At 44.2% G+C, this 16,494-nt stretch overlaps 1 protein-coding gene across 3 annotated transcripts in view; it reads left to right on the top strand.

Moving 5' to 3' along the window:
- The window catches only part of LOC126272702 (xaa-Pro dipeptidase), an 842,295-nt gene that overhangs the window by 678,569 nt on the left and 147,232 nt on the right, over positions 1–16,494 (top strand). For all 3 annotated transcript variants that reach the window (XM_049975738.1, XM_049975737.1, XM_049975736.1), the window contains exon 4: positions 8,109–8,156. In XM_049975738.1, the coding sequence (XP_049831695.1) occupies positions 8,109–8,156 (48 nt within the window). The remainder of the gene's footprint in view (positions 1–8,108; positions 8,157–16,494) is intronic.

Genomic DNA, 16,494 nt, shown 5'->3' with positions numbered 1-16,494 from the left:
GTTCCATATATCAGTCTCGTTTACGCGCTGGAGAACACATTTCACGTCGTTCATACGCTGAGGTGATAGCGATATGCACATGTAAAGATGGCTGCAACATCGCACATAAAAGGCATAAAGGGCCACGGGTTGGCACAGCAGTCATTTCTACTCCGGCGATTCATCTGAAGTGGTTTCCAGCGCGATTGCGGCCGCACGATGGGAATTAACAGACTGAATGTGGAATTAAAAAGTTGTTGGAGCTAGACGCATGGAACATTCTACGAATTCTACGAGCACTGTGCAAGCTGGTGGTGGGTCCATAGTGGTCTGGGCAGCGTTTACGTTGAATGAACTGGGTCCTCTGGTCCAACGGAACCGATCATTGACAAGAAGTGCTCATGTTCGGATACTTCGAAACCATTTGCAGGCTTTCAGCGATGGAATTTTTATGGGTGGACAAAGCGCCATGTCAACTCGATTAGTTTTGAAGAACGTTCTGGGGAATTCGAACGAATGGTGTGGCCATCCAGATCGCTTGACATGAATCCCATCAAACACTTACGGGACATAATGAGAGGTTATTTAGTTAAGAAAACCCTGCACCGACAACACTTTCGCAATTTTGGGCGGCTACAGAGGCAGCGCGGCTCATATTTCTGCAGGGGACTTCCAGCAACTTGCCGAGTCCGTGCCGTATCCAGTTGCTGTACTATGCTGGGCGAGAAGAGGTCCGACATGTTATTGGGAGGTGTCCCATGACTTCTGTCACCTGTAGTGTAGTTGCTCTGCAAACTGAAGAACGAACAGTCAGGTGCCCACTCTCTATGCTGATCCGTGTCAAGGGGCTGGTAAACGCTGGTTCTTAAAGTCAGAACGGCTTTTTCCTATTTTCCACTACATGTGTTAACCATATACAAATACAGAAATTAGTGAAGCAAGACACGCGCCGGCCGCGGTTGCTTAGCGTTTCTAGGCGCTTCAGTCTGGAACCGCGCGGCTGCTACGGTCGCAGGTTCGAATGCTGCATCGGGCATGGATGAGTGTGATGTCCTTAGGTTAGCTAGGTTTAAGTAGTTCTAAGTTCTAGGGCACTGATAACCTCAGATGTTAAATCCCATAGTGCTCAGAGGTATTTGAACCAAGACACGCACGTCAAGAGAGTCTATATAAATCATCGCGCGCTGCACTGCACTGCTACCCTGGAAACAGTTTTAGTTATGGTGCACGGCAAGTGAGCCGTTCCTCGAGAAAAGGCCAACCACTTTCTCCACTACAAGCGCTGCCCGCTCTTCAGTTAACAGACAAACTATATCAGGTCGTCTGCTACAGGTTCCAACGTCCCTCAATTCATATCGTAAGTCTGACTCCCATCTCGTTTTACAAAACGTGATGTATTCTTCCTTGTCTTGCCGAAACATGTTTCAGCATACAAATGTCATCATCAGTTGGTCCTTTCATTATTGCATACCTTACTTACTGTTTTGTTTGATTTTGCTGAACATTCATAGCCGCTTCTTCCAGTATTTTAAACGGATAAATGTTTGTCTGGGTTTCAAGTGTTGACGAAAAAGATGATTTGCGTATGTACCTTATATCTCCGTACAACTGCAACTCGACTGATATCTGGCACAGTTGAGTCACTCATTACCACTTACGAACAATATCTATTTCGATCAAGCTGCCGGACTGCGGATGAACTGACTGAACACGGGTGCCTCGTGCCGAACAAATTAATAGCGCCAGAAAAGGCAGTTTGCAGTCCAATGTTCGACTTCAATAGGCCATTCCCGCGATAATTCCTTGGAGCGAAACAAGCCCATTTACGCAGGTTGTTGTGCACGGGAGTTCGACAGGACGTTTCCCTAGGCATTTATTCACATCACACCGAAATATTTCAGTTCCATTACATTACCTACTCTCTAAGAGCGTTGTGAAACGTCTTTTGTGGCGCGTTGTTATTCAGATGAACTCTGACCTGACGAACTTACATACATTAAAACGGGAATGTACGTTCTATCGGGACAAAAGTGACTTGTTCCCATCTGCTGTCTGAAAACAGACCTGGTGCAGATGTCTGAATCGACTAGACAAAGCATTCTTGAGTAATAAAAACATAAAATATTTGTTGCAAGAGAGAGACAGAGAGAGAGAGAGAAGGGAGGGAGAGGGGGGAGATACATTCTTTTGCTTTGTGGTACCCTCAAAAGTAAACGTTTAGGAGGAAGGTTATAAGGCTGATTTCTCTGTGATTTTTACAAACACGTGTATTACTCATAGTTTTGTTGGTTGAATGTGATTCATCCCAGAAGTGCATACATTAGAAACCGTCGTTTTGTCTGAAGTCATTGATAAACAACCTTTGAGTGCCGGTATTAAATTCCCATGTGAAATCCTTTGATGGCTCTGTCTTCACGCGAGGAGTATAACAACATTGAAGGCATAAACACTGCACACTAGTCGATCATTTAACGAATTAGCATTTTTCCATTATAATTGGAGACGAGGACATCGTTTCTGTATCATTAGTGGAACATTAAACTTTGGTACAAGCACATATAATCCATGATAACCGACATTTCAAAAGATCTTTACATATTAAAAGTTAACAAACGTTAGACACTGAAAGATGGGGGAAAAAACCTTTCTTCTCGAAACGCAGCGTTTGGCACTGATCCATCACTAATTATATAAGGCCGAGATAAAGTTTAATATTCCAGGCCACCCTAAATATCTCCAGAACGAGTCAGTATATCAAGTTGCAGCGGGCAATGTAACGAATCTTCTGACGCACGCAACTATTTTTTGACATTTATGGCAATCGAATTATGACGTAGACATAAAGAAAAGGAAACAGTAAGCTCAAATTTTTTCCTATGGCATTAAGAAAAGCCGTTGAAGACGATTTTAGCGATATGGAGTAAATCAAGTAGTAACAAAATAACAACAACGGAAGCCAGTATCTCATCGTCATATGGCATCGTGTCCCACAAAAGGCGCCTATTTTTCCTAGTTCATAGGCCACATGTGGACTTAAACAATCCTCATCTTTCCTAACAGTTCCAGAATGCACCACTTTCTGCCCAGACAGTGTGTACGAGGAGGAAGCCTGACATTCCAATGCCTTAAATTGTTTCTTGTCACTTCTTTATCGACTAGACGTTGAACCCGAAACAGGTATATAGCTATTTGTGTCCTATCTGTTCGTCAGCATTGTCGGTGTAACGGCAACTGTGTTCGCTGTGTTTTCAACAGTACGCTGGTGAAACTGACAAGAAACGAGCATATCCGGTACTCAACTGTAAACACTGTCGTATTTATAAGTCGATGTCGTCATCAGCGGCATCACGGAAAGCTAGAGCCGGGTCGTGTTTGTTGACGTGCGGGGCTGGCCGAAGGAATGCGGCCGTTTCGTTTGTTTACCTGCGGCCTGGCCTCACACTTTGCGGCAGACTGTCTTGTGTTTCTCTACTGCAGCTGGTCGGCGGACTGACTAAATCTTTTTCTGCACAGTGAAGCACACCGCTGGATTAGCATTTACTAACTGATGCGCAACTGTAGTGGCAAATTGCGTAAGCTCTTCCGAAGTGCACTTCGTGGTCTGTTGAAAGTTCGTACAGGGTAATAACAAGATGTGGCAATGATGAAAGAAGTTGCTTCCCTCTGTCACGCACTTCACTGTGGTCGTCGGAGTATGACTGTAGATAAAGCAAAGTTCAGGCCGGAATAACGTTATTTTTGCGCGCATGTAATTTAAAAGAAGAAAGTTTGACACTTTAATAGACAGTCGTGAATGTTTGTGGATTAGTACTCATACGCTTACGTGATCATACACTACTTTTTAGATATTCTTCTGTCACTAGGCCACCTAAAAATACCAAACTGGGAAGTTGTTAGCCAAAAGAAGTTTTATTGCAGTTTCTTGCGAACGGTTCTAGGCGCTTCAGGCCGGAACCAAGCGGCTGCTGCGTCGGAGGTTCGAATGCGGCATCGGACTTGGATGTGTGTGATGTCCTTAGGTTAGTTAGGTTTAAGTTGTTCTAAGTCTAGGGGACTGATGACTTCAGATGTTAAGTTCCATAGTACTTAGAGCCATTTGAACCATTTTTGAGCAGTTTCTTGCTGACGCAGTTTTCATTCTACGAACAAACCTTTACTGCCAGTATCCTATCAACAGACGATTTTATGCGTGGCATTTAAATCAATGACATACATCGCCTATCGCTTCAATGATACCTTCAATGCGTGGTTTTGGTTCAAATGGCTCTGAGCACTATGGGACTTAACATCGAAGGTCATCAGTTCCCTAGAACTTAGAAGTACTTAAACCTAACTAACCCAAGGACATCACACAACACCCAGTCATCACGAGGCAGAGAAAATCCCTGACCCGTGATTTTGTTAATGGCTTTCCAGGGCTACCAATAAACGATCTATTTGTGAGGCGGAACCCAATACGTGCGAACACCGCAACTTCAAAGTGCATAGTGCCTTCAGTGTACGTGCAACAGCGTGAGGGCGGAAGTCAGAGAGTTCACGGATGCTTCCCAGCACTAACAAAAACAAATCAGCATCTTCTGTATTTCGTATTTCCACGGAAAAAGTGATCACATGCAAGTTGTTTACCTGCCTTCATTTTGTTCTCACTTTGACTTGCAGTATTTTTCCTTTCTACTTCTGTAGTTGTGTCTTCACTTCCTGCCACAGCCTCCTCCCGCTGTAACCAAGACCTGCGGTAGACTGTGTTACACTCTTAATGGCACACTACTACAGTCTCTTTCGAAGCCCAGGGGTATAATCATATCCACTTCAGACTCAGCAACGTAAAATTATTACCGCGGTGGTGTGCCTTCTTTAACAACATTTAGCACTGTGGAACCATCTTCAGATAGACTGTTCTGGGACAGTTGGACAGATCCTCACACTGGTTAATGAACTTGTGCTACTTTAATTCGTGCAGGTAATGAAACTCCGTTAAAGCTCTGCCGACTGAGCTATCCAGGCACAAACTCCGTTGTGTGCGAAGGAAACCGTTCAGATCTTCACTTTCTGACAGTAATTTCATTTCTCGTATGGTTATCTACATAATATTTCCAGGATTCTTCATCAGTGAGTGGGACAAAATGGATCAAATGGCTCTGAACACTCTGGGACTTAACATCTGAGGTCATCAGTCCCCTAGAACTAGAACTACTTAAACCTAACTAACCTAAGGACATCACACACATCCATGTCCGAGGCAGGATTCGAACCTGCGACCGTAGCGGTCACGCTGTTCCAGACTGTAGCGCCTAGAACCGCTCGGCCATCCAGGCCGGCCTTAGTGGGACAATAGGAGCTTAAATAAAGAGTAAGAAGCTACAGTGCTGTCTCATAGCTCTGCAATGAAAGTGTAGTCAGAAAAATTGAATCACATGAAAGACAGCTTCGTACAACATAAAATGGTGCATAAATGCAAAATTACATCGTTAGAGGGGGTTGGGTTGCTTAGGGAAGAGACCAAACAGCGACGTCATCGGTCTCATTAAATTAGGGAAGGATGGGAAAGGAAGTCGGCCGTGCCCTTTCAAAGGTACCATCCCGGCATTTGCCTGAAGCGATTCAGGGAGATCACGGGAACCCTAAATGAGGATGGTCGGACGCGGGATTGAACCGTCGTCCTCCGCAGTGTGGTAACCACTTCGCCACCTCACTCGGTCGTCGTTAGAAGACCTCTACGTAACCTCCTAACCGTTGGCCACTGACCTGGGGAAAAGCTGTTTTCGACTGATTGTTTTCGTAGTAGAAATGTGGATAACGCTATGATAAAAATGTCTGTGCATTCGAAACGTATTGCACAGGGTAGCAAACTTTCTTGTTCCTCTCCTTCTACTGTATCTCAGTTTGTTATGAACAGTAGCATTGCTAACATGCTGATGCCGGTACTGTGGCCTAGTTTCCATCATCCTTTAAATTCGTGGGACGATTTTATGTACTTTTTGACGATGCCATTGTGGCTTCATAATATTAGGACATATTTTAAAACAGCTATGTCTCGTCATATTTGATGCGCATGTTTTTCACATGCCTGAAAGTAAATCATTTCATTATTGGCATATTTTATTATTTTAAGGTGTAGACAGTCCACTCCCATGTTTTACTGCCGGTGTGAAGATGGTTATCGCTGACCGAAATCGTTAGTCCAAAGAATAAGAAGTTTTGTGATCATAGATGGAAAGAAAAGAAATATATTCTAAGCTTTCTAGATCACTGTTTTATTCGCAACAGTGTCGCATCGTGTGCACTCAGAGTGTGTTTTACTCGTTAGAATATGCAGTGTTTCTTTGCCTTGAGATGCTGCGACACATAACTTGAGCTCGTTAAAGGGTATTTCTGCGAGCTTTTGTTCCAGTGCTATGTGTGTTCTCACAATAACTGGTTCCCAGCCCACAGGGACCCATCAACCAATATTTCTGGCCGTTACTAACTCTGCAGTAGCCTGCCCGGTTGGCCGTGCGGTCTAACGCACGGCTTTCCGGGCGGGAAGGAGCGCCGGGCGGGAAGGAGCGCCTGGTCCCCGGCACGAATCCGCCAGGCGGATTTGTCTCGAGGTCCGGTCTGTTGGATGGTTTTTAGGCGGTTTTCCATCTGCCTCGGCGAATACAGGCTGGTTCCCCTTATTCCGCTTCAGTTACACTATGTCGGCATTCCGCTTCAGTTATACTATGTCGGCGATTGCTGCGCAAACAAGTTCTCCACGTACGCGTACACCACCATTACTCTACCACCCACTCAAACGGTTCTAGGCGCGCAGTCCGGAACCGTGCGACTGCTACGGTCGCAGGTTCGAATCCTGCCTCGGGCATGGATGTGTGTGATGTCCTTAGGTTAGTTAGGTTTAAGTAGTTCTAAGTTCTAGGGGACTAATGACCACAGCAGTTGAGTCCCATAGTGCTCAGAGCCATTTGAACCATTTGAACCCACTCAAACATAGGGGTTACACTCATCTGGTGTGAGACATTCCCTTGGGGGGGGGGGGGGGGTGAAGTGGACAGCGGCAGTCGTCGTGGGGTTGTGAACCACTGTGGCTGCGGCGGGGACGGAGCCTCTCCGTCGTTTCTAGGACCCCGGTTAACATACAATACAACTCTGCAGTAAAACGGTATTTTACCACTTATGCTATCAGAATGCTGAGCGACTTCTTCAGTCATTAGTTTTACTGTTTATCCGTCGATGTTTTTGGACATTCGTTCGTGCAGCGTGACATGATATTGTTTTAGCATCGTGACGAAAAGCCTGCTTATACTTTCGGATTTTTTTGACTGATCCCTCTGCCAAGCGCTTCACATTGGTTTGCAGAGTATAGAGGTAGATAAAAAAGAGTTTTATCACTTTCGATATACTTCTTTTGTTTTCAGTAAGTCTTACCAGTAAGCAAATTGACCATTGTGAAAAGCAGTAAACATTTTGGTCGAGCTATCTGATTAATCTATTTTTGGGACTAGAGCTGGCGGTTTCTTGTGCGAATTGTAATACATTTGCATATGTATCTACTACAAGTGTTTAGTTTTATATTTCTAAGAAAAATTACCTTTTTGTGCTCATTAAACTGTGATGCTGAGGACAGGGTAAGAGGAAATAATGACGTATTTACATGAGGGGCATGTGAGCATTAGGCCTATATGCCTAAGAAAGATTCGTTGTTGCTTTGGATATAGTATCTTACTTCTTCATAATTCGCACAACCTAAAGAAGATTCGAACATTACATCGCATGACACACAGAGGAGAGATGGTTTTAGCGCGTAGACTATGAAGATGATCATAAGTGCCCGAAGTAGTTTGTGCCTTGAATAAAGAGGAATATTTACGGAATAGGGTCTGCTGCCATTTTAATTCAATGTGTTATATGATTAACAACAATAAGATTTATGTCTCCTCCAAATGTATGGTTTCGTGGATTGCTTCTTACTCTACTACTACTCATCAAAGAGTCCTTTAAGACGGCATAGTAGGCCTAATTTGACCGTTGCATTGATAACTTCAGTACAAAAAATTAAATGGTCCAAAAAGTGTTGAGTGACAGTTTAGTGAAATTGAAACATGCAGTTTTTTGGTCTATTGCACTAAACGATATTTTTCGTTTTTCAGATTGTGAAGGTGCTATCGAGCATGCAGCCTTCCCTGCTACTAACACTGGTAAGTACAGTAATTTTGCGTTTCTGAATAAGGAAATGTTCTAGACCAAGTTACACGTTTGGAGATGGATCCAGCAGTATAGGACTGACGGTAGCATTTAAGTAGTCAATCAATTTAGACAAACTGTTTGAAAGAACTTCCGGGATGTGCGTTGATTCGATGGTTTTCTATAGAAAATATTTTGTGAGCATCGGATCACCAGCAACAAGAGGGCTGGAAGTGGCAGGCAACCTAGATTCTAATTCCATTGCAGCTATCCGTATTTAGGTGTGCTTCATTTTTCGTAAATCGATCCAAGAGATACTAGGGATGCTGGAATCGAGAAACCCGCAAGGCGACGACAACCCACTACTTGCATCGTCCTGGTTATGTCAGTGGACTCGCAATTGGGAGGACAGCAGTCCAGATGCCTTTCTGGATATCCACATTCATGTTTTACGTGGTTGGTCTATATCGCTTAAGGCAAATGCCGACATGACTCGTTTGAAAAGGGCACGGCGGATTTCCTTTCGCATCCCTCCCCCAGCAGAGTTTTTGCTCCGTCGACGGCAAGTTATACTCTGTCCCTTTTTTTCTATGAAAATGAATTGACAGTGGGCATGCCATGTAGCGAGGCGATTGGATGGTAGGTGGGTCAAAGAAGTTCTGTGTTGTATTCATAGAGCTAAGAAAGAGACGGGGGACCACGACCGTGGAAGGTGAGTGGTTGGCAACACGGGTGCGTGTAACTCAAAGCTGCAAAGCGTGGAAAAGTCTGGAGGAAATTTTTATCGAGCCCGTGGATGTGGAATGATGTTGTTAATGAGTCAACTACTCATTACTTTCCGATGGACTGCAGTATTATCTCTACAGAAGCATATGGCTAGAAGTCACAAAATAATCTACTGTGTAAGGCAACAAGCCCAGTATTTTTAAAGCAGCTTTTCGAAATGTCGACGACAATTACGAAGACAGACGGTAAAGCGACCCTTCAGGAATTGTGGGCGATAGGCGTATGTCAGCAGCTGCAACAGTCGTAGCAATCGAGTTCAGGTTGACAGCAGACGTTCAAATTGGCGTTTAACCGGACTTCCGCGACAATTCCAGGGTTGCCTAATCTGCACATCGTTGTCCTCTATGCCGCGAGCACAGTTTGCCAGCTCCCCGTCGTGTTGATAGCACGTAGGACTAGAATGTAGTCCCTACACTCTGTCTTCTGGGGGTCTGCCAGGAGGTGCAAGCGACCTCAGCATTAACATCTCCACCGCCCGTTGCGGCCGAGCGGTTCTAGGCGCTTCAGTCCGGAACCGCGCGACTGCTACGGTCGCAGATTCGAATTCTGCCTCGGGCATGGATGTGTGTGATGTCCTTAGGTTAGTTAGGTTTAAGTAGTTCTAAGTTCTAGGGAACTGATCATCACAGATGTTAAGTCCCATACTGCTCAGATCCATTTGAACCATTAACATCTCCATATGACCCACCGAGAAATGCGATTGTTTGATAACGAACCATTCGGGTCTATGATTTCGGGGACTGTCGGTGAAACATTTCAAACTTAAAATCCCTGTGGCTGACAGCTACCACTGTGTACTGATTACTGCTGTTGGCAGTTTCAGACAAAGAGCCACAGTAGCCTTTTTCATCATAGAAGGCAGATGATGTCCTGCACTCCAAGCAGTTTCAGAAAAATAAATTAAGTAAAGATGATAATGATCCTGACATTGAAAGCAAATTAATTGCCACAGCCTCGACAACTAACCAAACTGCCAACACCTTACACGATGCCTTGCTTGTTGGAAAAAGAAAAATTGTAATCATCGCGGATCGAAATAACACCAGTTAAATGTGATTTTATTTCTAATTTATAATATCAGGGAAGGATTTCGCGCGCGCGCGCGCCTGTGTGTGTGTGTGTGTGTGTGTGTGTGTGTGTGTGTGTGTGTGTGTGTACGCATGGCAGTTTAGAATTCATTAGCAGTTGCTATCGTAACTTTACAATCACATTTAAAGACAGCAATTACTACTTATTTCAAGCAAAAAAAATGTGTTCAGGAAATCTGATTATAATTTTTTTCGGTAGGTGACGGTGTCGCCATGCCACTCTGACATAGGAGAAGTCTATAGAGCTTTCTAGTGTACAAGTTTCTAGCCTGGAATTTATTATGTTGTTGTTTGTTGTTGCGGTCTTGAGTCCTGAGACCGGTTTGATGCAGCTCTCCATGCTACTCTATCCTGTGCAAGCTTCTTCATCTCCCAGTACCCACTGCAACCTACATCCTTCTCAATCTGCTTAGTGTATTCATCTCTTGGTCTCCCTCTACGATTTTTAGCCTTCACGCTGCCCTCCAATACTAAATTGGTGATCCCTTGATGCCTCAGAACATGTCCTACCAACCGATCTCTTCTTCTAGTCAAGTTGTGCCACAAACTCCTCCCCAATTCAATACCTGCATGTTACTTATGTGATTTACCCATCTAATCTTCAGCATTCTTCTGTAGCACCACATTTAGAAAGCTTCTATTCTCTTCTTGTCCAAACTAGTTATCATCCATGTTTCAGAAACGACTTCCTGACATTTAAATCTATACTCGATGTTAACAAATTTCTCTTCTTCAGAAACGCTTTTCTTGCCATTGGCAGTCTACATTTTATATCCTCTCTGCTTCGACCATCATCAGTTATTTTGCTCCCCAAATAGCAAAACTCCTTTACTACTTTAAGTGTCTCATTTCCTAATCTAATTCCCTCAGCATCGCCCGACTTAATTCGACTACATTCCATTATCCTCGTTTTGCTTTTGTTGATGATCATCTTATACCCTCCTTTCAAGACACTGTCCATTCCGTTCAACTGCTGTTCCAAGTCCTTTGCTAGTAATATCAGTTGTGTCTAAGATTAAATTATCTGAGCATCCTACGCATGTCTCGTAACTTTTGTCAATATTCATATTTTATTTCGTTGACCAGGCTTCTCATTTGTTGACATTTGTATGCTTCTTGCATCATAAATACCGATAACGTAAGTTTAAAAAGTATTGTGTGAAAAACGCGCTGGAACAACAAAAAGCACAGCTAAGAGCTAAGCGTGGGTAAGCTGCATTTACAGGAGTATCGGGCGGTGCCATGTTACAAGTAGGGTGGGAGTGGAGGATTCGCCGGTACGTGTCAGTGAGCACGACGTCTGTTTGCGTTGCGAGGATGTTCCGTAGCAGCGGCGGGCGATGCGGGGGCGCGCCACGTGACGAGAGCCCGCCCCTTCCAGCATGGCGGCCGCGGGCATGTACACGGCGAGCCCGGCGCACACCTGCCGGCTCCAGCCTTTTCTTCTCTTCGTCAGGGTGTGCGACCGAGTGAGGCGCCGGGTGGCTGCGCTACCCAGGGTCACTCAAAGTCTTGATTACCACCTCGAGGGGACAAAAATCCAGCTGTGACGTTCACACTAGGTGACCGGTTCAGTCCTTCTATAAATATTCACCCTTCAAAGCAACATATTTTTCCCTTCGATGAATGACACCCTTGCTTGTAGAAGTCTGTGTTTTGGCTGTGTAGGAAACGATACGGCTAGAAAATCACCACGTGGTCATTCTGTAAATGCCTCGCTCGGAATCGTTTCTTCATTGAGGAAAGACGAACCCTGTGTGATTGTGTCCTGCACAGTCTGAGCTGAGACACTGTCGTGGGAAGGAAAAAAAAAAAAAAAAAAGGTTTCACAGCTTCCCGCGACACTTCTTCTTTACACCCTAGAGTGGTTTGCCAAAAAAAAATACGCAGCAACGCCACTATCTCGGCAGTGGGTACTCCACACATTTCCACCGTTTGCTTTGTTCTGTTGTCTCGCGGTCATTGTGAGGCAGTGGTGACGAGGCTGGATTGATATAACAGATGCATCACTTCCACTGCTGCCTCGGCTCGGTGGGCGTCTTTGATGGCTGTCAGAAGTCGCGTAACCCAGCGACCTTTGTCACGTCCAAAATTTCGTGCAAGGCGTTGAAAACTGATCTGTCACAGATTTTAACTTTTCCGCCGTCGCCTCGATTTGTGATTCGCCCGTTTCCGAGCACCAGGACCTCGCACATCCCTAGCGATTCCCAGTTCTTCTGGCAGAGATGCTCTGCACTTGGTTCTCGTATTCAGGCTTGTTTGAGTCTGCGCCACCTAATCACTGTGTCGTCGTATGGTGCTGCACTGTTGCCGTACACTTCCCTCCCTCTTGGCACGCGTTGTTGCAGCATGGTCCCCCTTCAGATGCGAAAGGCGAATACTCGCACGATACTCCACTTTAACAGTGAGCTCCTTCATTCTGTTCTGCCTCCTACAGACGGCACTGTGGGGGGGGGGGGGGGGGGGGGAGAGTTCGATGCGTAGGAGGGCTGCAGACATGTACAGGCAAACAGACAAAAAACGTACTGCGTAACTTTATTTCTCGAGGTGATAATTAAAACTTTATGACTACTCAGTATGAATGAGCAACAGCTACCCATGTATCACATTATCGACGTATCTACGAGGTGATATCGACAGCGGGCATCGAAATAAACATTATAGGTGCATCGATATATTGATATTAATATTAGATATCGAAAACGATATTTTTATTGACTGTCTTTTCTTGATTCGTAGGCTCTATGGTTCTCATCAGCAGATATCGTACCCACCCCGACTATCACCAATCGCCGGCCGGTGTGGCCGAGCAGTTCTAGGTGCTTCAGTCTGGAACTGCACGACCTCTACGGTCGCAGGTTCGAATCCTGCCTCGGGCATGGATGTGTGTGATGTCTTTAGGTTAGTTAGGTTTAAGTAGTTCTAAATTCTAGGGGAGTGATGACCTCAGATGTTAAGTCCCATAGTGCTCAGAGCCATTTGAACTACCAATCTTTGCAGTCTGACAGTGAATGCCGAACAATGGGTTTAATTTAATTTGGTATTCAGTACTACAAATGAGGACCAGATTTGAACATGAATGTAGATACACTGCCTATTCATGAAAGCGTGTTACTTTCGTGTGTCCGTTCTACCATTGAAAGTAATAGGTACAAGGTGCATTTGGTGACAGCTCTCAGTGAGAATGGCGGAAATCATTACTCCCTGCTCGCAACAATGAGGTAGAATGTGTGCTTCTCTTACCCCCTGGTTGCCTGGAACAATAAAAGACAGACGCACTCTAAAAATATCGAGCATTCAGCACAATAATCACCAATTACTGTCCTGGTATTTAATGGAAAATAGGCTCTGTTGTCTGAAATGTTTAGTCGTCATTTCACAACTGTTTTGTCAGAAATTGCTCATAAATACTTAATATGCCAAGCCTCTTCTGTTCCGTCCGAAAGAGTGGTATTCTTGGTAAACATGCCAGATAACATAACCAGACTGTCAAGAGAATATAGTAAACCGAGAGTTCTGTTAATGTTTATCGGTGATGATTATTGGTTTCAATAATTAGCGTTTTGTAAGTAAGTGATTTTATAGTACATTGTGAGTCATTTATTGGTTAATGTGGGATATAATGAAGTATTTGTCAATTTTTAAACGTTTGTCAATCAGTTCTGTGACTTCAATATTTTTTTTTTTAATTCTTGTATATAAAGAAAATATCGACCGATGTAACAAAGTACCGCTATCTTTATCTCAGTAGTGTTGATGTCTTTTATAAATATCGACACAATATATATCGATATCTTTAAAAGTTTGCCCATCCCTACTACTGATGGAACCGTAGTGTACTGCTACAGTATCACTACTGTGCGTATTTCTCCTTTCTACATGTCACGTGCATTAGGAGACTCGTGTCCGTGGAGTGGATGTGCTTGATGCACGGCTGGATGCGCGTGCAGCACTGCTAGCCGCTGCGTCCTGCACGATTTTCCTGTGTGGCTTACAGTTGTGCACAATTTATCGCTGATAGCCGATCAACGAAGACCAAGAAAGGTCGAATAGGAGAAAAATTGGTGTAGTCGCAAATTTTGGTACGTTGGTAGGAGTCTAAGAGGGAGTGCCACGAGCGACATACTAAAAATCCTGACCGATGTGGTGTGAGCTTGGTGGAGGGGGTGGGGCGGGGTTGGAGGTTACTTTTTTTATGTTTTTCTTGAATAACTCGAAAACCGCGGCTTCCAGCGAAAATGTTTCGCAGAACAAAATTAAACTACATGAAATTTACTACAAAAAGGTCCTACTCATTTTTTCTCAAGGAATAATAGTTTCCGCGTTCCAGAGGATGGAAAAATCGCAGATCGTAAAAAACAGTTTTAATGGTATGAAATTAATGTCTGTTGTCGAATGAATTGAGTGGGACGGGGTGAAGGGCGTGGGAATTGGGGGGGGGGGGGGGGGAGAGGAGAGAAGACTGGTAGGGGAAGGCAGGTCGCCGAATTGTGTTGATGTACTTCCCTCCTCGAGTGGTCTACAGACTGAAGATCGAGCAGTCGGTTCCCCACTATTTCTATCCCACTACCTCATAAGACCCAACTACAGGCTGTTCCACTAAGTTATCTAGTCCTTTCCGCAGCTCGCCTAAGGAATCATTGGCGATACACAGCTCGCACATCTCCAAGGCAGGTTGTCTTTCCAAAGCGTGCTTTATCAGTGCATGGTATACAGATGTGAGCTACTGATGCCCTGACAGGAAACACCTATGGACAGTTTGTGCGAAAATATCTGCACACAGTCCAACAGTGCTAGAACAGAAATTGATTCTTAGTCGGTGTGTACGGCAGTTGATGCGATCTACCGGAAATGTTGCTTACCCCACCCGAGTGCTCCTTGCATTTCAGTTTACACACAGACTATACCTCCCCATCGTTTCATATCCAGTTCTCTTACGTGAGTAAACAAAATAAATTCACTGTGATCGTGTTTATATAGTGGAATTACTTTCAGTTTGTTAAGTGAATACTTATCTGCAGTTGTTAAGTGAACATTTATGTAAAATATTAACACTGACGGAGAAGTGTTTCATTTATAAACAGTTAACATGACTTTGCTGTCAGTGACCTATGTAGAGTTGATCGGAAAAGCTTTGCTTGGTAAATGTGCCAACTTGCTCCTGTCTCTCGTACTGTAAAGCCACACAACCCTGTTGTAGCCGCTTGGTGGTGAATTACTGAATGACGAGAAACTTCCTCCACTTCTGTCACCGTTAATCGTGTTGCTGCTTCACAGTATCAGCCTGTTTCACTCAGGAATTTCTGGCACTTGTAGAGCGGGCTGCACTGACTGGCGCCACCTAGCCGTATCTGCAGCATATCTTGCAAGGTGGGTGTGAATATGAGTGACAGAATGAGACTAATCAGGTCCAGGTCTAGAATAGTAATCTGCTGTAATGCATTGCTTGTCACCTAGGCGATCTACTTCCGTTCCAGAGGGAGCCAGTTTAAGTGTCTGGACCTCTTCAGATGTTGGTAGAGCTGAGACTCTGGTGATGCATTTAATACATCTCATGCTGTGAAAAGTAGTCAAGCCACTGTTAGCAGACACAATTAAATCTACGTTATCGAATACATGTAGACACCGTGTTACACCTGGGACAGGCTGTGCAGTGTGTTAGACAGTTGACGGCACCAGCTGTTAAGCTTTTTTACATAATGGATAATTTAACAGTTGCAAAAAAGTTCTCCGTCAATAATCTGAAAGTAGCTCCACTATACAGGGTGTTTCAGAAGTGGTGATCAATATAGGGATATAACAGGAATGCAGGAATGATCATTCGAAACAAAGAAGTCAAGTAAACATGGGGTCTAAAACGTATACCTTGTGATCTATGAGCAGTTTTTGATCTTGTATACTGTGAAACAAATCTCTTCTACTGCGAGCTCTTTGCTTTCCTTATTTCGGGAATTGGTAGTATGGACCACAACAAGAAAAAAATGTCCGGTAAACATGTGCTCGAAAATGCATACCTTAAAAGTTATGAGCACTTGTTCATTAGGAGAGTTATGTTTCAAAATAGCGAATATGAACAAATGCTCATAGCTCTTAAAGTATGCTTCTTAGGAGACATGTTTACTGCACTATTTCTTCTTGTTTTAGTCCATACTACAACTTCAAGGAAAGCAAAGAGCTTGCAGTAGAAGAGATTTGTTTCACAGTATGCAAGATCAAGAGATGCTCATAGCTCTTAAGATATACATTTTAGACCCCATGTTTACTTGACTTTTTCGTTTCGAATGATTATTCCTGTCATATCCTTGAATATTGGCCATCACTTTTGTAACACCCTGTATAAAAACGAGCTCCATGAACTTATTTGGTGCCGGCCGCGGTGGTCTAGCGGTTCTAAGCGCTCAGTCCGGAACCGCGCGACTGCTACGGTCGCAGGTTCGAATCCTGCCTCGGGCATGGATGTGTGTGATGTCCTTAGGTT

The sequence above is a fragment of the Schistocerca gregaria genome, chromosome 5 (assembly GCF_023897955.1).
Source record: "Schistocerca gregaria isolate iqSchGreg1 chromosome 5, iqSchGreg1.2, whole genome shotgun sequence".
Classification (NCBI taxonomy): domain Eukaryota; kingdom Metazoa; phylum Arthropoda; class Insecta; order Orthoptera; family Acrididae; genus Schistocerca; species Schistocerca gregaria.
Note: the sequence above shows the minus strand (reverse complement) of the source record. Positions and strands in the feature narration are given on the sequence as shown.